Here is a 26,648-nt window from a genome sequence, read left to right on the forward strand (position 1 = left end):
AATTCCCTCAGGGCACAGGCCTGCAGAGAGACTGGGGTGTGGAGCTTCCAGCATGTGTCCTGTGCCACCTTCCATTTCTGAAATGCCATTGATGCAGCAAGGGACTGTTTGGTGACATTCCAAGTACTGCAAAATGGCAAAATTCAGACATTTAGGGCATGTTTTGTTGAAAAGTCATGCACAGAAAAGCTGTTCAATCCAGGGATTGATGTGATTAACAGAAGTCAAGTATGAGAATCACAAAAAATTTAAAGATTTCTGAAAGAAACTGTTTCTTAAAAGGCTGAGCACACCAGTAGGGCTGCATGATTTACTGGCACTGCCTGTTCCCAGAAAGAAACCTTGACAAGTTAAAGACTACTGAAAGACTATATTACAAAGGGTAAATAAACTATGACCTTCCTGAATTTGCTTTATGTAAACTTAAAAGGTAGAGCCAACATTTTCCTCCCCCATTCTCAATACCTGCAGAAGGGAAGGACATGAGTAACTACTCTTCTTGGCTGTACTGGCCTGTGCCAACCTAAAGCATATATGAAGTGACAGGTTTTGCTGAGAGCAGCTGCAGTTCTCAGAAGCGTGCAGTGCACACAAATTCCATTTCATTGCTACATGCCTCATCAGCAAACCCTCCAACTTTGGGATTTTTTTACTTCCTGTTAATATTATCTGTTATAGCATCAAGTGAAAATGTGCATCTTCATAACTCCTCCAGGTGCTACCCGGAACAGCAGGGACTCAGCCACCCATTTGTTTCACTATGAAGCAGAGCAGCAACTGGGGGAGGGAAGATGGCTCAAAGAATCTAAACAAGAATCTAAACAAGCTGCTGAAGAAATTGCCAGAGCAAGCAAAAGAAGAAAAAACGTACTTTGCTGTGCTAGGATGAAGGAGACAAGATGACTTTTGTCAGCTGCAGCATTAGGTTTTCACAACTCAGAATGGGATGGAGTTTATGTAAGAAGGAAGAATTTATCACTGCAGATGAAAGTTTAACTCCATCCTAATTCTTGGGTGACACTGAAGAGCCAGAGCTGTACAGGTTACATTGGCAAAGACCTGTCCCAAGAGCCTGGATTTTGCTTACCCTTATAAACAATAACCAAGAAAGCCACTTCCAATGGTATGGGAAAGACAGGGAAAAGATTCCCAGTGGTGTCCCATGAAACTGTGACATATTTGATGGGGAAGCAGACTTCCTCTCAAGACTAGATGAAGAAAAAGCACTGAAATGTGCTTTTTTAGGTGTACAAAACCAGGAGAACTCCAAATAAGAAGTCAATTTTCAAAGCTGATCTCAAACACACCTTACTGCAGTTGGGGAAAGTCTGATTTGGAATGAAGGAGATACACGCTTGTCCTAAGCTGCTCAGAAACAAGGTAATACACATGTCTGAATTCACCTAATGACCATTAAATGACAGCTCTTTCAGAGCACAGGAGGTGCTAACCCATCTGTTCAAGGATAAAGAAGCTGTCCCTGAAAGAGTCAGGGTGCAGGCATCTTGAATTCAATCCCTGGAAAGGATTTAGAGGTCTTCCACGTCTAACAGAAGAGGGATACAGGCTCAAGCAATATCTGAATAACAGTGAAGTTTGGTTTGCAGAAGGCAGCTTTGATAATGTTAAAGATGAAAGTATAACTAACTAACTGACAGACAAATTGGCAAAGTTATCCAAGCACATAATTTCCCACCAAGCAAACATCCCAAAGTTTCACTGTCCTACCTGCATCTCTGTCGAGAGCCGTGTCCTGGGTAGGGGAGGATTCGTGTCTCTGGGACACCTTTGCACCGCTCCGCAGAACCTTCTCCAGCATCCCCCGGCCCTCCCGCAGCCTCTCCACTGACGTTGGGACCATCCTGCAACAAAAGCCCAGGAACAGCTGAGCACTGCTGTGACTAGCTGAGAGCAATGTGACCAATGCACAGGGGATCAGACACCACCAGCTCTTTAGATACATGAGGAACAAACTTCTTAACTGCTTTTGCCGTGTAAAAAACCTCCAGTGGGATTTCCCTACTATCATGATGCCACTGCCCTCAGAACACCAAGCCTTTAATCAAAAACATGGTATAAGCATCCACTTCAGTAAATTACCTCAGTACAGAAAAATTGTTTTGAGATTCAACACCTTTTTGAAAATCCTGGTATTGGCTTAAGATTAACTGCAGTTATTTTGCATAATTGCATTCATTCAAACTAAGCAGAAGCAAACTCAATACCTTTATGATAATACAGTGCCAAGACAGTACAGTTGGATACAGCAATATTCCTGAGCAGAGCTAGCTGGGCCATTTTGCCCACTAATGCCACTTTGTCCTGTTTATTTTGTAGTGTGAAAACTCTCCACTCAAGATTAATGCTAGATATTGTTCCATTTTATAAGTGTCTTGTCTAAGGGTGAAAAAGAGGTGAAGTGGCTTTCCTAAAGGGAAACTGTTGAAGAAAAACAGAGCTACAGACAAACCCCAGGCCCCTGGGCCAACATTCCATCTCCCACACACAGGACCATCCAAATCTCTTTGGAAAATGTCTTTTAACCTATAGACAGCATCACCATAACCAGGGATTTACAATGCCTTTACTCTAGACACTGATGAATTTGTGCCTTAAAAATGCCTAAATTTAAATATTTAGATTATATTAAATGCATTGCATATGATGTAAGCATGCAGATTAACTGCATATTGATTGGTTTCTGTATTTAGTTTTTGTAAAGATGTATTGAAAACTGTGCTTTCCATTAGGATATTTTTATTATTTTGTTTGCTTGAAGACTTGTTTTCTGCAAGGCTGGGTTTACTGGGCAGCAGCACATCTGTTTACATTGTGATAGCTTTATCCTGGCAACTGAAATAGACACACAATTTTTTTTAAAGAAAGCTATTCTCAATTATTGCAGAATTCAGCAAAAAACCGGAAAACTCTACACATTAAGGCATAGAATTTTAGTTCTCACCAATTTCTTCTGTTCCTAATATTATTGTGAATGTCTGGAAATGTATCTGATATATAAGCACACGGAGTGAAAGATGAAACTGGGTCACTTTACCTCAGTAACAGGTTCTAATATATCTTTTAAAAGTAGAAGGTGAGTGTACATTTATCAGCTGTGCCCATTAAAATACAGAAACCCAAGAATTTTAAAGGCAGAAAATCTGCTTAAACCCACTTCAAAATGCATCAGCACGGTTTCAACTTTATATCCAGTGTGCCACAACAATAGGATCTTTATTCCCACACAATACTTACTCCTGAAACCACGTGGGAAACTGAAGCCAGAGCAGGACCTGCTGAGGGAGCAGCAGATGAAGCTCACAGAACACAAAAGATGGTATTAAAGCAAGGATGCCACACTGACACCTCACCCTGAAATAGTTTTAATTCATTCAGCTGGTTGGCTTTTTTCCCTACTCTTTTACAGGCAGAAGCAAGGAGAACGACATGGGCTATTACCACTTTTACAGAATATTTGAAAATAAAATAATGATGATAAACCAATCATTATCAGACTGTCTCAGCTGTGGCCAGTCCCATATCTGGCAGAAGGTCATCTGGTACACAGAAAACGGTCAGAGGGGTAAAAGACAAATTGCTTATATCAAATTCTGCCTGAAAAGTGATGGAAAAAGGAAGGAAGCAGATCTATTACTCCTCCAAACTCACACAACTGCTTTCAACACAGACTTCATACTTGTCACTGCCCTCAGCACTGCTTTGAATCTCTCCTCAAGCCACCCCCCTGCCATTGCCCAAACAGTGACCCAACCATGTATGTGGAGATCAGCATCAGGAAAGGGCGGTGTGTGTCTGTGTGTGCCTTTCTGCTGGTGATGTGCAAGACCAGAATCACTCCAGAGCAGCAGAGCCAGTGCCCTACACAGCTCCAGTCAGCAGAACCTCCCACACATCACTGGCACTGTAAAGCCACACTTGGCAATTCTGTGCACTACTTCAGGTTTTGAACCAGGTTCAAACATTTTTGAAGACTTTCCCCTATCAAACCTTCTCATGGTAACCATGATAAAGGTGCTTTATCCATGTCTTAGGCATGCCACTGACCAGAGTCTGGTAAATTAGCAAAGCTGGAGCTGTTGCACAATCCCTGTTTCTCAAATGTGAAGCTACAGAGCCTGTGAGCTTTCCTTCAGAACAGGAACGGACTTAGTACCACTCATGTCCAAAAAGAGTGAAGGTTCAGCAAAAAAAGACCTGGATTAGACTTTCATTGCCTGGGCAAGACCTTACTACCCCAGACCTGAAAAGGGACAGATAGAGCAACAGCTGCTTCAGTTTGTACCTTTCAAGGCAGATTTTTGATATCTAAGCCAAGAACTAAAAAACAGGCTGAGAAGAGTGCTGGTATCCCTCACAGTTGTTTAGGAATTATGAAAGAGAACAATACCAAGAGATCCAAACGAATCCATCTCACTGCACATATTTTTATGAAAATGTCCCCCGGGGAGTTTGGTCCTTCCCCATGGAGCAATCCCAGGCTTGCTTGGAAGGGTAACACTCACCACCTACTGCTGATGCTCTCCTGGGATTTACTGAGCGATGATGAGGAACTGCAGCCCCTCGAGTCTGGTGGGCTGATGTCCTCTACGTGAGGCAGGGAGGGATGAGAAGGGGAGAAGCCACTGTGTGGCGAGGACGGAGTTCGTGCTGCGGAGCCTGGCAGGCTGCTCCCATCCCCGTCGGTCCCGGAGCCGCCGCTGCCCTGCCGGGTGGGGGTCCCTGCGCCGCGCCCCGAATCGCCGCCCTCCTTGGCCTCCTGTTTCCGCTTGCGGTACTCGAGGAGCGATACCTGGGGGAGAAAGCACAGCCGTGAGGCAGGGAACACAGCACTAGGGCAGGGGGAGGAACAGGCCCACACAGCGTCCAAAAAATCTTCTGGCTCTGCAGGTAAAACTTGAAAAGGCATATTGGGATTGTCAACTCTTGCTGCATCTGCAGGCATTCCAGAAAAGAGCTTAGTGGTGCAAATCCAGACTGCCATGATCACCCATCTTTTACTTTTTATGACCAATAAATCAGCAGAAACATCTAGCTCATTTGCTTCTCTAACCACCTGGATTTTCACTTTACTTCAGGAGATGCATATTCAAGCAACAATCTGCTATAACCTCCCTCCTCTCAAAACCCTCCATACACTCTCTGTGGTTCATGACATAATGTAATTTTTTTTTCAATATTTGTACATCCCCAGAACAGGTAATAAGAATCTTCTTCACAGAACTGGTACCTTCAGTGCCCAATTCATCTGCACTAGTTCAGCCACATAACACTAAAAGCTGGGTGAAGCCTTGCCCAGAATTTTAACTTGCTTAGAGCAGGTTCCTGCTCTAAGGCATTGCAAACCTCCAGCACTACCACCAAAACAAACTGCTTGTAGCCAAGGCAGAATGTGTTTTGGGCAAAGCAGTCTCAGATTTATCAAAGACACCAGCCACAGATAAAGCAGCCTCAGAACACAAGGTCAGCTGTATCAAAAAGACACAAACATTTCCAGCTGAGCACTTACCTTTCAGCAAGCCTTCCCTCAGAGTTATTATGAGGTAAGGAGCCATAAAGGACTCACAGAAGGCAGCTCTGCTGAAGAATTTATCAGCTATGACTCAATGCCCATACAGAAGACTTTGTGATGCTAAAATATTGAACAGGGTATTTCCAAAAGTAACTCAACATATGAAGATTTTAAGTAAAGGGTAATTTAAAAAAAAAAAAACGAAGGAAAAAAAAATCACAGGACTCCAGAAATGGAAAGGAAATAAGATATTCCATGCAGCAGGACCCTTATACAAGTGATCTGAGTTACCACACTTGCCATAAAATCCAAGCACAGGAAAAGGCAATGATATTTGTCCCATGAGTACCCAATTTTACCACAGCACTACCTTGACTTAACATTTTACCTCAGTTTTAGTCCCATGAGGATCACTGGTTTGCTGTAAGAAACGAGTTTGTATTTGCTTTTGTTAAACTATACTCACGTGTTTTCAGTTTCAAAGAGCTAAAATTTAAATAACCTTCATCTTACTTGTGTTGCAATGTTATGGAAATGTTCTAATATGTTCTAGTAAACAGTCTATGTTTTCTTTTGAAACATTACACCCTCTTTCCTAGTAAGGACCCTTTTCATCCTGATAAATAACACCTCCCCCAGCTGTACAGCTGCACTGTGTTATTGCTCTGGGTCTTGTCTCTGTTTAACAACTGTTAATGAAAGCTGCCAGCATCCCGCTCATTTTTCTGTGTTCCCAAAAGATGTATTTGCATTGTGGTGTCTTTTTTTTCTACTTCTCACATCAAAATCTTGCCTAAAGGGTAACTCTCTCTCTTGTAACGACTGTTTTCACCCAGTACTGGATGCCTGGATAACTTGCCCAGTCTCTCTTTGTTCTCCCTGTAAGTCTTTGCAGAAACCTGAGTGGGAACTGTAAACATCATGGCAATCGAAAAAGTTCTTTTACAGGAGTACTTACCTTCTTCCTTTGTGGTGGATTCTGGGGAGCAGCTCTGGTGCCTTCAGAAGCCCTCTCGCTGCAGGGGGACATGGATCCATGCACTGTCTCTTTGAGCAGCCCTGACTCATGTCTGCTGAAATACCCTTCTGCAGGAGAGCTGCAGCATCCTGCTTCCGAATTCACTGGCTTCCTCTCTCCCAAAGGAGGAGACCCCCGCAACAACCCATCCACACGTGGCATAGCGTTCAGTGGGGAGAAGGCATACATTAAATTAAACTCTGTCCGAAAAGCCTGATCAGAGCTTCGTAGCAGCATCTGTGCTTCCCCACTTTTCCCTGGGAAGTTCATCTCTGAAGTAGAGTTTATGGAGGATTGTGGAGCCACATCAGAGGATGCGAAGCTGAGCAGCGATGGCCGTTCCTGGCAGGTGTTTGCACTGGAATCCAGGTACCCACCCTTCAAATCCAGGTCAGATCGGAGGCAGACCTGGAAAACCCAAGGATATAGGAGGGGGGTGGGTAGTCAGGAAAAGGGTCAAGCAAGGGTAGGGAGAGAAATTTAAGTCAGAAAACCTTCTGTACAATGCTGGCTTCCTATTTCCCTGTTGCTTTCTGATTACCCCTTTGGTTCTTTCCTGCACTGTTCTGCTCGTTCCACAGGGGAATGACTGAGACTAAACAATGATCAGTTCAGCTGTCCAACATGGGATGCCCTTTCCCCTTCAGCAGTCCTTCTGCAGCAAGAGGATAAAGCTCAACACTATCCCCAGGCAGTTCATGAATTAAACTCAGCATTTTCAATTGCCTCATACATTCCCAAGTTGATGTTAACACAGAGCAGTAGCCAGGAGAGAATAGAGCAGACCTGCTGTCCTTCTGCTGTTTTATTAGCCAAGTTCTTGCCTGTCCCAAGTCACCCACTACTAACTTCCTAACAATAAAATACCCATGACCTCTAAGCCATTTGTTTTCACTTATTGTGAGCTTTGGAAATCTCTAACAATAGTACATTCATTTAATTTTTACTGCATTTTTACATTTTACAATTTCCAACAAACCACAATGGCATCATCTTTGTGCTGTCAGAGTTTGTGGAGCACTAGGCAATGATACAACAATATATTAACTTATCTACTTAAAGTGCCAAAAACCCTCCAGGGTGGCAGAATAATCATCTCCTTCACCACATTAATATGTCAGGATTTCAGACAATGAGTATAACTGACAAGATTTCATCTTCTTTGCAGGACTACAGTGCAGAGGAAAAACACAGCAGCACCAGACACCAGCTCTGCTCTCCTGCTGTTGCTGAGAACATTTCCCCTGCTGTATTACAGCTCCAAGTAATCCACCACATTGCAGATGAGCACATATTTTCTACTATGAAACAGTCTCTGAGCAAAGTAGTTAGTCTCATCTTTTACAACAGGTCAGGGTAAGTAAAATACTATTTTTAGCATCTCCTCAATATTTTCAGTCTGCTTGTGAGTAGGTGATAAGTCAAGGCTGAAGAGAGCAGGTCAGGTGTACCACTGTGCATTCACCAGTCAAAACTAGTGGTGAATGCTCACCCTTCCCCAGCAGCCATTTGGCCACTACTCAGTACATTTCACTTAGGGGCTGGGCTGAGTCTGAAATTGGTGATGGTAATTGCAGGTCCCCAAATCTCTTGCCTGCTCCTCAGTAGCTGAGGCATACTGAGTCTTTGCACTGTTTGTTTCCCAGCAGGGCCAACAAGCAAATCAAATTCCAGTTTTCAATTTGTTTGTTTTGCTGCGATAACCCTGAAAACTCTCCTCAGCCTTACTGTGACTAAAGCTCCACCCTTATTGCCAGTGCCTGCACACTCCTCCCTCCCTCCCCTCCCAGCACACACACACAGCCCAGGTGCCATAACTACCTCAGGTGACATGGACTCAGGCCTATGCGCAGGGGAGCTCTCGGGGGAGGACACGTTCTAGAGGATGGAAAAGCATCTAGTTATTCATCTACTTCCAAAGTCAAGAGCCAATTACAACGTACAAAAGCACACAGGTTAGCAATGGCGATTCTAAACAACTATCCCAACAACTGGCCCCAGCCTGGACAGCATCATGGTTGATTGAGTAGTTTCTAAAGTTTCCTGGAAGCACAGATAGGACTGGGTTACTGCATCTCATGATGCAACTTGGTACCCAAAGCAGAGCACATGAATGTTAAGAAAAGCAGCAGCTAACTCTTTGTATTTCTGATGGTGTCAGACAGACTTCACACCATGGAGTACAGAGAAAGACACTTATGGTTTTTAGTTTGAGAACATGGAGAGAAGAAAAGCTGGTTTAGCCCAGAAAGTAAACTGAGATCTCCCAAAGACTAAATGACCCTTCATAGACATATCCTATAAAACAAATGTGTCTCTTTCAATCCACCGTGGGCCACCTCTCCAGCTCAAGAGAAGAGGTGTGAGCAGCCAGCTTTATGAAATGTTGTATCATCTGAGCACCTATCAGTGAAGGCAGTGTATGCATGTGACAGCACAGTTAAGGGCTCTTCCCAAGCACTCCCCTTTCCATGCTACTGAGCAGGCCTAAAATAGAATCAGAGAGGCAGAATTCCCAGAGCTATGTTGCTGTCAGAGAAATATAGCAGGAGTCACTGTTTTCTATAAAGTAGAAAACCTCAGAAAACTGAGGAATCTCAGAAATTTCTTACCAGCAAGTTCTGACAAACGCCACAAAAAAGGAAGAGGCATGTAATAGTGATTTTTGCCACTCTCATGAATATGGAGGGGCCAAGCATCCTCTAAATTGTTTCCACTCTAAAAAGATCACAAAACTGAGTCTGAAAAACCTCAATTTGTACAAACCTGAAAATCAGAGCTACACAAGCTTGTGATACAAGTTTTATAGAGAGCAGCTAGGAAATCAGTTGAGAAGGAAGTTTGTTAAAAAATGTATTTCCTAGCAAGACAAGATGGCAAGTCACAACTTCTGTTTGCTTGAGGAAGCTTGTTAACTGATGGAAGAATTTTTCTGTTGCTCTGTCCCCACAGTGCCACAAGTTTATACTTGGGGAGATGCATTCACTCATTCAAACTTTGGTCCAGTGAGTTGTTAGATTCTTTTCAAGAGGAAAAAAAGGTAAATGCCAAGTAAGTTATAGATACCCATTGAAATCAAGGCTAATTGACACTAAAGTGGAAAGTGATTAGACTGTGGAGGTTCATGGCAACACTGCCCTGACCTGCCACCTCAACCACTTGCAAGGGTTTCCAGTAAAGCTTTTTCTGCCTGAAACAGTCTTTCATCTCTCTCCTCAATGCACCACAATGCTAACCACCTCACTGCTAAACTTTACAGACCTGCCTCTCAAACAGCTTACAAGAAAGGCTCTCAACCAAAATAATCAAAGCACACTAAGCTGAAAGTACCAGGAAGGAATATTTACTCTGTTGCAAAACTGATGAGGGATTCCTGCAGGATAGTCAGTCCCTGGTATGGAGCAGGTCATCACTGCACCATTTTTAGAAATGGTTTTAACCGGCAGAGTATGAGCAGCTGTCCTCAAATCTTTGATGAGGTTTTTAAAATGAAAATATGCAATACTGAAAAATAAAACTAAACCTGCAAACAGCATGATCCCTATTCACAGGCACAGAGTGGAGCGTCCTGACTGGATGAATACTGGTAAGTCTCCCACAGAGTTTAGAGCAGTGGAAACCACCTACACAGCCTGCTCATTAATTCTGCTAATTTTTGCAGAAGGAAACTATCAAGAAATCCAAAGTATTAAGGCAATTTCCTTCTACCCAGTCCACTTAAAAGAAAACCAAAGAACACAGTGGAAGATGATGTGAAGTATTGCTACCATAGTCAGGGTTACTGAAAGCTGTTTGGGGAAAGAGGAGCCATGAATGTCTTACAGCCTCTGAGAAATTGAATACTTGTAACTCTTTGGAAGCAGCAAGGATTGAAAACCCTATTGGCACACAGATCTGAAGTGGGGGAGATGATTAAAGATCACTGAAAAACCTGATAAATTCAGGAGCTGCTCTGCAGAAATAGAAAAAAAGATAAGACTAATGTTACTGATAGCTACAAAGTGAGGGGAGGCTGAGCTGTAGCAAAGTTTGACACTTCACAGAGCAGGAGATCTGTCTAGAAGTAAAGCAGAAGAGAAAGGCAGCAGTGCTCTTGAGGCTAAGACTGTGATGCTGCTCAGGAATACATACTCAAAAAGGAGGGCGTTCCTAGTTCCACCTCTACTACAAATATTGCTGTTCTTTTGTTTTGAGCGCACCCAGATTTACCTCGAACTGTAGTGGAGTATTGCAGCGGCTGGCAGCCAGAGAGGGGATGGGTGAGAACATGATGCCGTAACCATTGCGAGTCTCCTCCTCCCCGGGCAGCGAGGAGCAGGGCGTGGGCAGCTGCGGGCTCGCCGCGCCGGGGACCGAAGGGACGGGAGGCGGGGGCGTCACAGGAGACAGCGGCCGCAGCAGCTTCTTCACGTTTTGCTCCATCAAGTAGCGAGACTTCCATTTCTTCAGGGGACTCAGCAAGTCTGAAATACAAACTGAGCTGAGGACACGGCTGAACCACTGACCATGAGCAAATCACACTCCAAATAATGCCCAGGAGTCTTCAATACAACTACAAAAGACTCCTAAAAATGAAGTACCTCTGAATTACTTGTACATCAATGTCTAAATACTGGTAACAGAACAACAATACATCATCAGGAACATGCAGTGAACAAGAAAAGCAAATATTTCAACTAGAAGCAAGCACAAGAGGGAGCCAGGGGAAAGGAAGACAGGAAAGGTCAAAAAGAGGAGAGGAGAACAGAGGAGAGAGGTCAGAGGACATGTCATTCTGATTCCTACAAAAAATCAGAGGTAGCTCAGTTATCACTACCTGAACCTTAATAGTTCTCTATGGGCTACATCAATACAGCCCAAGCACATTTCCACTTCCACAAAAGATTAAAGCCTTTCCCTTAGGCCTGCCTCTCTTCAAAATAATCTTTTTTGATGCTTAGTTTTTTTAAAAAAACAAAACCAATTCACCAGTAAATTCTACAGGTTAGGTCTTGCTTGAGACACACATTTATTGGTTCTAGCATTCTGTTTATTTCCTATTCATCTAACCTTTCAATAATCAAATTTGTATTATCTGTGTGATGTCTAGCTTCCTGTCTGTCACCCTTGGAAAACTGATCCCTGACTGGGCTGATCTTCACTCTCTTTGTCTGTAAATTCAGATATAATATTTAACCATTCTGTTGCTTTACTCACAGATTTTAGCTTCTCCATCCTTGAGACTTAGTCATTTGTTTATTACACAGCTGCTTGTAAGATTTTGCTACATCTTCCTACAGTCAGCAGGTATTTAGTTGTCCTTTTAACAGCATCTTGCTGAAAAGAGATGATCCTGGGCTCTCTTCCCTCTACCCTGCTTCCTTCCACGGTACAAGACATCCCTGAGCACTAAGATTGATAATGCAATATTAAGTGACTATATTTTCACAGGAAAATACTGAGAAACTTTACAGATGCTCAAGGTAGAATGGGTCTGAAGAAATTTGAAGGAACAGCAAAGCAACATTCTCACCTACCCATAAGCTGTGCCACCAGGCAGCAGGACACACTAAGATGTCACTTGTACAGCTGCCTTTGGTATTCAGCACCTTCCCCAGTCTGACTCCAGGGCCCAAGCTGCCCTGATGGTGCTGAGCACTTACCTGTGTCATCTTTGCAGATGCTGGAGGAGCTGCTGTTCTCATTGCTTTGGTATAGACACTGGGTTCTGTTCTCTTGTGGAGCTGGTGAGGTCTGAGTCATCCCCTCTTCCAGGGCTTGTTTGATCCAGCGCTGAAACAGAACGAGACTGCATAAACGTGAAACTCCTCGGGCACTTTCTCTGCAATCCTGCAGGATGCACTCCAACTCCTACACTTGTGTGGAGCAGGGCAGGCTGCTCAGCAGCCTGGTGTTACCTCGCTGGCGTGTGCTCGGGTGGGAGTGTGTTAGAACACTGCTCTCAGCACTGAGCCCTCCACCTACTGTGGTGGGGCTGGGCCCTTCCTGACATGGGTTCTGGGAGCAGCCATCATCAGCAGTAACAGAGGTAAGTAAAGAGCAAATTATAAATATAAAAATGCAGAACAGTGGCACCTGAAACTATTAAAGGAACAATAATTTAAAAGAAAACGGACACAAATATAATGAACTATCTACAACCACTGATTTTTGCAAAAAATGCTGCTTCCTGCCTGGGAGAGCAAATTTGAGGAAAAAAAAAATCTGATTAAAATGCAAGCAGCAGTTTTCAAGGAGGGTAAGCCAAGAAAAAATAATAAAAGCAAGTCTTTTCTTCAGCTACCAATAAAAAAGGTAAGTCACAGTAGTCTTCTGAATACAGACAATTAAGAATGCTTCATATCTCACACAAGCGAACATGAACTGAAGCCTCAGTAAATCAGCTGCTGCAGTGAGTGTGCTAGCCCTGTATCTTGATACAAAGTGACTCCTGATGGCAGGCAGGAACCTTTGCTTATTCTACTATAAAGGTAACTGCCACAACATAAGGGAAAACACTCAGGTGATCCAGTGAAATGATGGCAAACTGCAGGAGAAAAGCAAACAGCAATTTTCATTTGTGTAGTTTACCCAGGGGACTCACTTTACCAGACTCTTCTTGTCCTAGAGAGTTTTAAAATTGTACTTTTACCTTTCAGCAATCCACAGTTCATCTGCATGCCAGGAATGTGTATCCTATTAGAGACACACGTGTGTGTCTTATGACTCCTCAAAGCTATCGTGAAAGTACATCACAAACTCAGTGGCCACAATCCTCAAAGTGAAAACTTCAATGGGAGGATGAAGAGCAGGTGACAGGATCTATTTTGATGGCCTTCGCTACTGTACAGCAGACGCTTCTTCTCTGTTCAAATGGAAATCAAGGGATTCCACTGTGGCAGCCAGCAAAAGGGAGAAGTGCCAGCCAGTCTGGAGCACCTCTACCTCAAACGTGGCATCTGATCTGACAGCCAAGTCACTGCACAGTGTGTGATTAACGTGAGAGCAGCTTACAGTTCAGTTTCCTTGCGAGGTTCAGACACTGCCATGCTTTGGATGCAAACTGACATCATCAGCTGAGTTTTTGGCACAGTTCTCAGTAGTTTAAGGATGAGGCCTGCTGACAATCCAAGAAAATATGTGATCTATTTCAACAGCCTTTATAAATCAACCTCCTTGGCTGAGTAGTCAAAAGTAGACAAGACACAGACCAGGTCTTGAGAGAGCGTATCATCAAGTTCTGGACCATTTCTAAACCTCAGCTGGCTGAAAAGGAGGTGTTCCCTGTGGGTCTTCTAAACATTCCTCAACACGAGAAGCAGATTTCTGCATCTCCAGACTCTTAAGTCATAAAACCACCAAATGCTAAAAAGCATTTTGCAAGAAAAAGCCAGGGATCTCCTACGAAATGGATGGAACCCCTCACTAGAACAGATAACAATTACATTCAAAACGCAGAAATTTAACAAATTATTTCTGCAACATCTGTTCTGGACACGGCAACTTTCAGTACTTTATTAACTATTTAATGAAATAGGCACTGCATTTAAGTTTTCAGATTAAAAAACAAGAATGCCAGATGACATCATTAATAATTTTCCTACTAAACTGGAAAATGGATAGAGAAAAACACTACACATCACAGACTAGAACAATCACTTCTACAATTACAGGCTACTACAAAACTAATGGGTTGTTCTAATAAACATACAAAATCACAAACTGAACATAAGTTTAAATCAACCTGTCAGAGAAAACTCAGTCATACTGTGATGCACAAAATGGGTACAGGTTAGAAGACACAAAGCAATTTTTCTGCTTTGAAAATGTCCCAGCTGCAACACAACATCCAGTCTTGGACACAACTTCAAGGAAGGTGTGGACTAAATGGAAGTCATCCATAGTGAGACTAGTCCACCCCCTATCCAGCAGTGAGAATTATCATTTGACTAGAAAAGATTCAAATGAGACAGCTTGGAAGACTTGTTCCATGACAATAGTTTTCCCTCAATTTTGAGCTTGCTGGTCAGTTGTATGGCAACTGCACTGAGCACAGAACTGCAAATAACTCTGCCAGCTTTGCTCAGGATGTTTCTCTCTTCCCTAGGGCTCAAACACACTGGTAAGGTTCAAATGAAGCTCAAACCTTGCAGTTCTCAGGTTAAAGATGCATGAGGGAGGGTGCTCAGGCACACAGAAACAGACAAAGTGTTGTCATACATCTATGTACGAACCATGAAGAGCTTTACCTATGAAGGAAATACTGAAGAGACTGTTAGGGCATGACAGCAAATTGTCTGAAGGTGGAAAACAGTGAAGTCCAAAGATTCTCTCTGGAAAAATACCCTCAAACAAAGGAAGAACAGGACATAGTACCTGAAAGCCACCAAGACAGGGAGAGCAGAAAAGATTTCTGTATAATTGTTCTCAGGTAATCACACAGGAACTGGAAAGTCTCTGAGAAAACCAACAGGCAACAGGGAAGATGGATTTTGATATAAAACTGAGTGAACTACCTCGCCTTCTCTGCAGAAGGGTAAATACTGGCATTTACTGGTCATCTCTGGAGAAACTAAGTTCTTAGCTGGGCCTGGTTCAGGCTTCCTGCATGGCCTCAAGTATCTGTAGTAGATAGGCAGTCTGTGATGCCAAACAAAGAGCTGTGGACTTGTTCTTGTGAACAGGAAAACTCAAGGTTTTAAACCACAAAGGCTCTCCAAAGACAATGGATCTTAACTGAGGCACTGGATTCTAGAGGTCCTCTGCAACACAGTCCTACCCCACAATGCCAATCATCCTCTGACTGTGAAAGTAATAACATAAAACTTTCTAAGGGAAGCAATCAACACTCTTTGAATTGTGTATGCTGGATAATAAATAGCAGATCTGAAAGTACGTGTTTCTAAAAGGGCAGATACAGAACAGTTGTTCTACCATGGCAAAAGGAAAGGATGAATTCTGGCAAGGAGGTCAGCAGTCACAGCCTGGACTCTGCATCAGCACATAAGCTCAGCGGGAATACATGGAAATAAACTCCAAAAGGACACAACAACTTTACAAGGGGGCCAGTAAGATGAGTGTACATCATGTAAAGGTAAGACATGAACGAACATACCTTCTTACAGGAGCTGTAAATGCCATCCAACAGAACGGGCCTTCGACGTCTCTCAGGGGTGAAAGGTGAACCAAAGCGAATGTAGTGTTTAGGTGTGGTACAAATCAGCGGGGAGTGCACGAGACCTGGCAACATATTTAGGGTAGTTGCCAAAACTGTTGGGTCTGTAGTAATGCGCAGAGGACACTCAATTGGACACTCCTGCTTTTCTGCCTTGTCGTTCAGCCATTCCGTAACCAGGTACTGCAGGAGGAAACACACACGTCAGTGCTACCAGCACAGGTGAAGAAGAAAGGCAATATGGCACAGTGGTGTATGGGAAGCAATGTTCAGGTCAGCCCACATGCTAAAATCCCCCCTCTTCTCAACAGGAAGGACTTCCTGTGTCAAACCCAACTCTCACCTGTTGGAGACACAACCCAATGTCACAGAAGTAGCTCGATTTTATGCTCCATTCGTCTTATTAGAAGATTCTCCAAAAACTCCATCACCCTATTCAAAACTAGTTTCTAGACTCAAAACTAAATTTATTAATAGCTAATTTAGGCCCAGTATGTGGCAGTTGCCTGCTAGCTTCTGCAATTTTTCCTCCTTTCCAACTTTATCCTAGCTTGTACATGACAGTTGCAGTCACATTTCTTCAATTCTAAGCTGAAAGTTAACCACTTGGTTGCATTCTAAATGAATATCTGCCATCCCAACCTTCAGCACTTGATCCTATTTACCTTTTTTGTTTTAGGGTACTTTACTGCAGCTCGATTAGACTGGGATCCTGTAGCCAGGATAGCAGTTGGGTCAGATCCTGTCAACTGTCTGCCTTCTCCCGGTCCTTCCACATTGCTGACATCTGTTGTGGTTACCAAGCTGGCAGTGCTTCCTTCCTCTGGGACAGCCTGTGTGAGTTCAGCTTGCTGGGAACTGGCTTGTTTCTGCCTTCTCAGTCTTTGTGCTGAACTGGTCCGGTATCGAGAGAAGCGACTTTTTGGTCGGGGCCTGGAGGGTTTTGCTGGAGCTGGCTTAGTCACTGTTTTTTCAGGGACAGCATCCTACAAAATAAACTGTCATTAGTCTGAGCTCCTCTAAGAGTATTCCTTTTCTCTGCATACAGGATTGAGAATTGAGATTTATTTATTGACACTACCTGACTCTCAAAATCTTGTTGGACTCTGTGTTGGTTCATAAGATGGCCTTGGGGACCCTTCAACACTGGCACATTATCGTTTTGTCTTCTGCATTCTTAAAGGACAGAACATGGGTCTTTAGGAAGAGAGCAGCAATAGGAAACTTGCTGCTTCTCTCAAGGTAACTGCTCTTATTTCTGACCCGAGCTGACATGGAGTACTCCAGGCAAGTGTCTAAGGCCTGCCATAAAATGGGAACACATGCATTCACAGTAGACTGGGTCAAAAAACCCCAAACAAAAAGAAAAGAACTTTCCATCACTGCACTATGCATCCAACTTAAGCTCGCACCAGTACAAAAGGGGTTCACCTGGAGAAGGAGCTGGGCTTGTTCAGCCCAAAGAGGACTGAGGGGGATGTAACAGCAGTCTTCCTACAAACAGCCTGAAGCCACATGATGCAGTGGTGCATCAATGGACATACACTGAAATGAGAGGTTCAGACTGGATACACGACAAATTTTTTCAACCTAACAGTCATGAATTGGAAGAGGAGCAATCTCCATCCCAGAGGTTTTCAAGAGAAGACAGGGTAAAATACTGGCTAGCCTGGTCTAGCTTCAGAGCTGTCTCTACCTAACTCAAAGAGCCCACAAAACTCCTCCCCACCTGAATGATCTTGTGATCAGAAATGCTGCACCTGAGCTTTGTACAAGATAGCAAACAGTTCTATCTTCATCTTACCGCTATTTGTGAGGAGCGTCGTGTGTTCACCCCAGTAGTGCTGGTACTGTTAGAAACAGGAGGAGCAGGAGGAGCAGGAGGAGGAGGAGCAGGAGCAGGAGCACTCGGTGCTGAACTTCCATCTTCAGTTTCAGGAGTCTCTGTTTTTACTTCTTCCACCTCAGGAGCTTCAGAATTGCTGTTGATTTCAGCATCAGTGCTGTTGCGGTCTGATGGTTGCTCTCGTCTCCTCTTTCTCTTTTCTAAGTTCTCAAACATGTGCATGATGGCTTCTACCTTCCTGTCTTCCCGGGACTACAACACAAGGGTAAATTGAAGTAAGCATGGTGAATTATGCACATAAACAAGGCAAGAACAGATATGGGAAGCAGCACAAAGCGAACAACTGCCAAACAGCAATGATAAAAGTCAGACAGAGGACAGAGAGAAGCAGTTCTTATCAGTTATTTGCATTTTTCAATATGGCAAATTTCCCAGAATAACAACATAATCATGTGTTTGTAGCGCAAGTAGAAGAACTTGACTTTGTTCTTAAACAGGACCGCTTAGATTCTATTGAGTTATATTTATAAAATAGCCACAAGGAAATGCATAATTTTGAAGAATTAAAAATGTAAGAAAGTGTAAGTAGAGTGAAGAGATGACTTGGAAACAAATAGAGCTATTTGCTAATGACCAAATGCTAGAACCAAACAGAAGCCAGGGGCAACAGAAGTACGTGATTCAGTAATTTGCAGCAAGTGTAATACACCACACAAGCTGATTAAAATGTTCCAGATTCATTCTTTTCACAGCAAGAATGTCAGAAGATGACCCAGCTCAAAAATAAAAGCTCTGGTCTAAGCAGCTTACATAGTGGACAGGAAAAACAGTGCATGAGAGAATAGAGAGGCAAAACAAGTCAATTTAGTAGGTAAACAGAAAGGACAGGAAATCTTATCAATCTGGCTGTGTCAGAAATAATTGGTAATTATGAATATAAAAAGCCCAGTACAATAACGTTGCAGTGATGGGCAAGAATCAAGTGGGTTTTAAAAAGTGGGGTCAAGTGTCTTCTGGGATTTATCATGAAGAAAATATCTTGGAGCCCACAGCCTGGCCTTCACAGTTTTCTGTTAAGAAATACTACACACACACACACACACACATACACACACGAAGAGAGACTGGGGAAACTAGAGATATGGGTATTTACCTGATGCCAAGTATAGAAAACTGAATCGCATTAAGGCAGATTAACTGGTGCAACCTACAGGAACAGGGCTTACAGGATGACAGGAAACTAACACTTCACTTAGGCTTACTGAACTACTCTGTCCCAAAAAGAGATCAGCCTCCCTCCATTAAAATGAAATCTTCCCTCCAAGCTTCAAGGCCAATCTGATGGATGACTGCTCTCATTCAAATTTCATTTAAATGATTTTCAGGAAATTTACACTTGACAGATCTGTATCTCTGATTAGAGGAAGACAGGTGACTATGATATTGGTGAGCAAAGAAAAAACAGGGAATTCCTAGCTTCAATACATTTGTGGGCTGGTAAAATGATGGGAGCAATTTTTCTGGTTTTCTTCCTTGGGTTTCTGCTTGATTGGTTGTTTTAATTGTGTATTTGCATTTTTGTTTAGATTTTTCTCGTTTATTTAAAGTAATGAATTAAGAGTCAGAATGGCTCCACTCATATGCATAAAACATTCTAATCCAAGCAGCAACCCCAAGAGCCATAAGCAGCACAAGAAAAAAACCACTAGCTCTACTCAGTAAAGATGAAGGCTAAAAAAGGACTATATTATCAAAGATCATTTTGATCAAGAAGACTGCTTAAGACAACAATAGTTTGGAAACACAGAGATCTCCAAAGTAAGTACCAATATTACTGTTGGTGGTCTATCCCTCTTACTAACTTTTGCAACTTGATCCTACCCTTTTCCCCATATGGCAACATATTTATGAAACCATACACTGAACAGATACCTGTTTACATATCTAACCATCAAAAATGATGAAGTTTTAAGAAAAATCAAGTTCTGATTCATGGTATGATTGAAGATACCTTTGCTCACTGAGGGGGGTAGGACTAGGTGACCTTTGATAGTCCCTTCCAACTCAAACTATGCTAAGGTTCTATATAGTGCCATAAATTCTTGTACTGGTAATAAGGAAGGGCAGCTGGAACATAAAAAAGGTCCAATTACCTTTTTGGAATCTGGTGCTGATGCTTTTGCTGAAGGTGTGTTTTAGACTACAGAACTGTGCTGAAAGTTAAACCTTTCAATAAGGAAACAAATCTATAGTGTATCTCCAAATCTGCAGCACCAGAAGAACATAAATCCTGTGACTCAAAGCTCAAAGTCAACCAAACCTGGGTGGTTTTTTACCCACCCTCTCCCCCCCTGCTTTTTTTTTGCTGTTGTTAATCACATTACTGGAGATCAGTAACAGATGGGATTTGTGTTCAAACAAGTGAAATAACCAAGTTGACCTGTTGGTCACTGCATGAAGCAAGTCTAAAGAGGGTGATACCCAGACAGAGAGAGGTACTTGCCCGTCTGCTGTGGACCACGGCTCCCTGTTCCTCTACAGGCTCCTCTTTCTCCCCTTCTTGTTTCTCCTCCTTCTCTTGCACCTGAGACAGAAACCCAGATTTAGTAACCCAGTACTGTTCCAAAGTTACCAAGATTCCTATGATAATTTAAGGTTTAAAGGTTTAAAAAAGGCTTCCTGAAGTTTCTGTTCTGAGGGTTCCAATGCTGTTGGATCAGACTCCTGCAGCATTGAAAGGTAACATATATAACAAGGGCCCAAAGATTTTACCTCATTGTCACTGGCTGCTGCAGGTCCCTCAGGAACTTCCTCAGTTTGCTGACTGCTGGTCTCATCCGACGCAATGCTCTGCTGCTCCATTTCTAGCTCCTTTCGGCGGGCCTTTCGCCGGCGTGTTTCTGCCCCAATCAGTGTGCCTAAAACAGGTGGAGGTAGGTGTTCTGCAGCATTTGGGCTACGTTTCTGCACAGGGCAATTCCGGTTCCCCTTGTGACACGCACAGTCCACTTTATAATTGCTGCTCCAAAACACAAACATAATTCGTGTCACTCTTCATTTCTCAACCCCTGCACAGAGACATTCAATACATCTCCTACTAAACATCTCACCACGTGCCAAAGCAAGGACAGCAGGCTACCTTATGGCCTCTATTGTAGAATATGCCAGCAGAACTGGACAGAATAGCCGGGAAATGCAATTCAGTAGAAAACGGAGCAATATGTAGAATGCGAGGAAAGGGCTGGAGGAAGATGTCCAGTCCAGGAGGGCAGTGGAGAGCTCCCGGGCGAGGTGAAGGACTCACCAGATGTTGTACTCATAGTCAAAGGCGATGGTAACCTCTGTGTCCTTGGCAATGGTGGCAACAGCATAGATGCACAGGTGGATCATCCCATCAGCAATCACATGACGAACCTTGTTAAACAAAGTAGAAAGAAACTGATGTCTCCACAGGTTGCATTTCCTACTTCCAAGACAGAAGCCTCCTTTTGCAAAGTAGCTCTTAATTTACCCTATTAATAATTATCCCAAACTCTCCATAGGGAAAAGCCTGCTTCACTCACTGCTCTTGTTTCGTACTGTGCTTTTCCACTTACAACTACTACAACCTGCTTACCCTAAGTATCATTGTGCAGCCAAGAGAAAGACATAGAAGAAATATTTCTCGTCCAAAAAAATGTTCCTCATGTTCAAAATATAAATCATCCAACAAGCAAGAGAGACAGAGAATTTACTGAATTTAGTGCATTTTAAGTTAGGGAAAGCACTAAGCTTATATAAAACATGTATTTGCAATTACAGTGACGATGAAGAGAGAATTTACCTCTGCGTTTGGAGTGCAGGAGCGCCTGATGAACCTGGCATCATTACCAAAGGTGCGGGCATCTACACACATCTCAACGCCATTGAACTTGGAGTAGAACAGCACAAAGGGATATGGCCTGCAGAAGCAACAGAACATCTCAATCCCAAAATACCCAATTCCCACAGCCCTGCTGTTAACAGGTATCCCTCACTTTACTGGAAGCAGCACTTCCATCAGGACTATTGCTCTGGGGGCTTATGTACGTCCAACAATTAAAAACATCTATTTCAGAGGGTTTGGTCCATAAGCAGAGCATCCAGCTGAGGTGATATATTTGATTTCCCATTTTTATGCAAGGCACAGCTGACAGGACCCTGTAAGTGAGCACTATCCCACAGAGACACCAGTCTCTCTGTGCCATGATGCTCTCATACCAATCATTTCATAGTACTCTTACTTTTTGAAGAAATGCCCATTGACCTCGAATTGCTGTCGTAACATAACTTTCCCTCGATACTCAATTATAAGGGTATCTAGTGCCAAGTCTCTTGCTGCCCTCAGGATCTTCCGGTGCTTCTGAACCCGAGTCACCCTTCCCAACTGCAGCTGTAACAAAAAATCAGAGCAAAAGAGGAAAATTTGAACCAAAGGCCTCTAACTCATGAAGAATATTTTACCTAGATACAAAGAAAAGAATATTCTAATAGCAACACACAGGAACTCTGCCAGGTGAAATTTTATTTATTTTGTAACAATTTAGTAATGACCACTAACTTGATAATATTCATAAAAAGTAAACAGTATTTATTCCTTTCCTTTAACAATAGTCTGACAAATCTATTAGACCAAGTATTTCAGTCTTGCAGCTAGAGGCATAACCAGACCTGTCACTTGCTACTAACTGGGAATTGCTTTGCAATTATGGTCCCTTTCACAGCCAGAATAATTCAGATCTTCCCTAAATTGTGGGTTGTCACACATTCAGAGGACAAAAATGCAAGCTTATCCTTCTGCAGAGGATGGTAAATTCCAGCAAACAGGCCAAAGACTTAAGCTGACAATTTCCATCTCCATCCAGAAACTTCTCTACATCTCTGCTCAGCTGATTTTTAAAATTTTTTTAACAAGAGGGAATAAATTTTTAATGAAATAGTGACAATTCATTAAAACATATGTTAAAATCTACAGCTCTATTACAATAGTTTTCACAATGTGTCTTGACAGCATGAAACCACAGCATTCTTTAAGTACAGACATCCAAATATGACATATTTTATGGAATAATGGAAGGGATATTATAAGCATTAGGCTATAGGAGAGACTTGTTCCATAAAAACAAAGTACTTTTCTTACTTAACAGATTGAACTTCTCTGCAAGTAGATTATGCAAAGATGACTGGCTGCCCCACCACCAGTGCTGTGCCTGTTGCTTCCTAGGCATTCTATTCACTGCTCATAAGGGCCCAGTTTTGATACTTTTCCAGAGTGAATTGAAGCATAAGTGTTCTGACTTCAGTAATAATGACAGTCATGTATCTAAATTGGGAGTAAACCACAAAATTTTACTGAAAGCAAGTTTCTGACTTTTCCTGAGAGAGCTCTCATTAGAAACAGCTCATGAACACTCTGCTGAAATGGATAAAAATTAGTTTAAGGGGCTTAGCCTAAAAAATGACAGAACACACCTTGTGGAAATAAAAGTTGATGTCTTAAGGCAGCACTGGGAACCCAGCAAAACCCTCATACTGAGCACATGAAAATACTGATCCACAGATCTTTTAAACCTTTTTTTTTCTGACTCTGATCTAGTATCTCCTTTGTATGAAATCTCCTCCGGAAAATGACTTTTGTTGTTTCTATAAGACATTATAGTGCAGATTTAGCATGAGCTAGTAAAGTAAGATCTATTTGTTGGCTTCTCTCATTCAGATCCAGGATAAAGACAGCTTTATAAAAATATTAATTTGAAATCTATTCAGATGGGAGTAATGGTCCAGAGCTCCTCTTGAGATATAATCCAGTGATACATTTTTCATGCCTATGGGGTATATCTGTCTCATACCACTCTATTTCCCAGCAACTGGGAAAACCTGGATATATGTACTGGAGACTGAAGAGCCTTGCAGGGTGTTCATCTCTTCAGTTCTTGGGTCCTGACAGAAGCTCACAAAGAATTCCCTAAGTCCACCCAAGTGGCATAACAGAAACACACTATTTCCAGATTAAGAAGCTAAACTGCTGGTCCTGAGTTGTGATCAACAAACCCACGACATGAGCAAATTGCAAGATGAGACTGCTTACACTACATGGAGTAGTGCCTAAATTACTTTTAGCACTTTGTACTATCCAACTGTGGCAACAAAGAATAAATAAATGGGACCAGATTTCCTAGTGTATGACAGGAGATAAGAAGAAAGTATATGAAGTTATTAGATTAATTAGGACCCAGTGTGTCTTCAGCTGAATAATTCTGTTTTTATACTATCAATAATTTTTTATACTTTCTTACCTAAGCTGGCCCTTCACAGGAGGGTTGGACCAGATGACCTTCAGTAGTTCCTCCCAGCCTAAACTGTTCTACTACTCTAAGAGTATAAGAGACCATATCTTTCAGAGATGCAATTTAATGTCTGGTAGCCTTCACTGTCACCTTTGCCCCATGACTGACTTGTATTACTCTTCACTTCATGCCAGAAAACTGCTTGGGGAATATAGGTGGGATAAGGTGGGGTAGTCAAAGGAGGAGAAAGTCTGTGCAGGAAAGAGAAGCTCTGTTTATTTTATCTGAGTTTGGTGAAACAGGAATGATCTCACAGCTCTTCTGGCAAGACACAGCTCAGCTTGTTTTCATTCTCTGAATTTAGAAATATGAAGTGGATTAGCTGCCATGCTTTCATGTGTGAAAAGAACAAATGATTTTATTCATGTCACAGGCTAGGGACTGCTGACTGCTAATCAGCCAAAACTGTTCTGATATGTTTGCAGAGCAACATCTGCATAATACTCAGTGGCTTTATTTTATAAAGGCCTTTTTGCTCTTCACTTCAGAATGTGAAATCAGTCAGGGGTTTGAGCTCAAGTCAGCAATTATCAGAGGCAACAAAGGGCAAATACTAACCCTGGGTTTGGTTTGGCAACAACAGTCAGGAAAGAGATTCACAGCTTTCAGTTTGTCGAGCAACTGGCAGTAGCCAGGACTAAGATGATTTTATGCATAAGACTTAAACAGCTTCATATTTTCACAACTTTCACTTTGCATCATGAGGACAGCTGAGAACTGGTTTCTCATAAAATCACAGAATCATTTAGGTTAGAAAAGCCCTCTAAAATTGAGTTCAAGTGTTAACCCAGCACTGTCCAGTCCATGACTAACCCGTATCCCTCAGTGCCACATTCACAAGTATTTAAATACCTCCAGGACTCCACCACTTCCCAAAGCAGCCTGTTCCAGTTTGGTAAACCTTCTGTTAAAAAAAAAAAAAAATTCCTAATATCTAATGTAAACCTCCCCTGGTGAAACTTGAGACCATTTCCTCATGTCTTATCCAAAATATTCCAATGAAGAAAATCCCATATCCTCCATGTACAACTCTTAACTCATCTTTCCCTACTCTTCCTAGTTTGAGGAAGCTTTTAGGTCACATCTCAATCTCTTTTGAGTATATACTTGCATCACTGTTGACCTAAGTTAAATGACTGCCTGAACTATTAAGACTATCCAGGGCATAGAAAACATTTTTATTCCTTTCTCTTCTCTCCAGAGTCTTCATGACCAAGGAGAGCAGCAACAATATTTTTACACAGCTGGCAAATGTATATTGGCACAGCCTCCTGATTTTTTTCTAACTCTAAGTACCTATTTTCCCTTATCTCACTGAAAAGCTATTTTTGTGTTCAATAATGATACCCAGTTAACAGACAACTGATGCAAATCAAGAAGCCTTCTCAGTTTGCCTACTAAAGATGAGACAAATGAGTGAAACAAAAATAGAATGCCGTGCATGAGAGCATGTGCTCCAACCTGTGCAGGTGCCCTCCTCACAACATTCCACAGCCACCTCCTGAGCAGAGACAACAGGACACAGGAGCTGACAAGCAGAAACCCAGGACAGCCACCTGGTTTTTCCTCAGGGTCCAAGACAAAGCCACAAAGTCCTCTGACACCTTCCCAGCATGTGCAATAACAAGTACCTACCAACAGCTTGTTTACAGTAACTACAGCTCACTATGAAGTTTTTCAACTTCCTACTTTTTTGTTTCTTTGGTATGTATCACATTTGGAGTCTTCTGATTTGGAATGCTGGCCGCATTTTCCCATGGGAAAACCTATGTCTGTACTGGGAAGTGAGAGGTTGAGAGAGGATGACAAGAACAAGTGCATTTACGTATGGTATCTTCTATAGTCCTGTGTTGTGGTGTACACATATCAAGAAACACAGCATGTGTTTTATTACTTATTTCAGGACTTTTCCTAAAACCCATGTGAGGCAGACAGAATTGGTTACATTCAGTCTCAAAAAATATTAAGATTTCTAGAGAACTTTTTCTTCTCTGCATTTCCTCAGCTGCTCTCTTTAGAAAGGCTACTCACATAGCCAGCAAGAAGTGTTTCTCCCCAGCACCCTCCTGCCAAGAAATTTTATTTATTGCAGAATCAGAGGAAAGAATGCAAGAAAGTTTGGTTCAAAGTTCTCTTTCTGCACTCTCCCTTACTGGCAATATCTGTGCTCAGCCTGGAATGCTTCACCTGCATGAAAGCAGAGAGAAAGGTGGGAGGGAACATATGAACTTCACTGAGTGAGTCAGCTGATATAAACAAGAATGATTCAAGCACAAACATATACCTGATATTCAGGTTTCTGACTTTGCTCCCTTTATACAAAGTGCCCCACTTCTCTTTTGGAGCCCACCCTTTCAGATGCAACTATCTCCATAGTCCTGGACAGAGAAGGCCCAGAAAAGCCTGAACTATGTTCAGGCTGTGTTCTGCTCAATAAAGCACAGATAAGACGAAACAACAGGTAAGAAGAGTATGAGTGGGGAGAACATACACCACACAAACACATTGTTTTCCTGTTTCTGCTTGTTTGATGGCAAGACACCAACCACTGCTCATAGCTGGAAAGTTAGGGAGAGACCAGCTTCCTAAAATCAATTGTAGTTGTGCAGTATTTGGAAGTTACAAAAGTCCAAATAATCCAAATACTGAACTAATGTTGAAAGGTTCTTTAAAATACCCTTCCACACAACATGAGTTGAGAAACAGAATAACAAATAAAGCAGGAAAGCAGGAAA

The 26,648-nt window shown here is 42.4% G+C and overlaps 1 protein-coding gene across 2 annotated transcripts in view; it reads right to left on the reverse strand.

Annotated features, from left to right (window-relative positions):
• SETD5 (SET domain containing 5) overlaps positions 1-26,648 on the reverse strand; it is a 65,271-nt gene that overhangs the window by 3,802 nt on the left and 34,821 nt on the right. For both annotated transcript variants that reach the window (XM_033071316.1, XM_033071318.1), the window contains 14 exons: positions 21,811-21,959; positions 21,372-21,489; positions 20,853-20,962; positions 20,321-20,567; positions 20,052-20,132; positions 17,507-17,800; positions 16,368-16,688; positions 15,643-15,885; positions 12,191-12,320; positions 10,758-11,011; positions 8,370-8,426; positions 6,489-6,956; positions 4,524-4,810; positions 1,729-1,862 (listed from right to left, as the gene is read on the reverse strand). In XM_033071316.1, the coding sequence (XP_032927207.1) occupies positions 1,729-1,862; positions 4,524-4,810; positions 6,489-6,956; positions 8,370-8,426; positions 10,758-11,011; positions 12,191-12,320; positions 15,643-15,885; positions 16,368-16,688; positions 17,507-17,800; positions 20,052-20,132; positions 20,321-20,567; positions 20,853-20,962; positions 21,372-21,489; positions 21,811-21,959 (2,893 nt within the window). The remainder of the gene's footprint in view (positions 1-1,728; positions 1,863-4,523; positions 4,811-6,488; positions 6,957-8,369; positions 8,427-10,757; positions 11,012-12,190; positions 12,321-15,642; positions 15,886-16,367; positions 16,689-17,506; positions 17,801-20,051; positions 20,133-20,320; positions 20,568-20,852; positions 20,963-21,371; positions 21,490-21,810; positions 21,960-26,648) is intronic.

Source organism: Catharus ustulatus, chromosome 13 (genome assembly GCF_009819885.2).
Source record: "Catharus ustulatus isolate bCatUst1 chromosome 13, bCatUst1.pri.v2, whole genome shotgun sequence".
Lineage (NCBI taxonomy): Eukaryota > Metazoa > Chordata > Aves > Passeriformes > Turdidae > Catharus > Catharus ustulatus.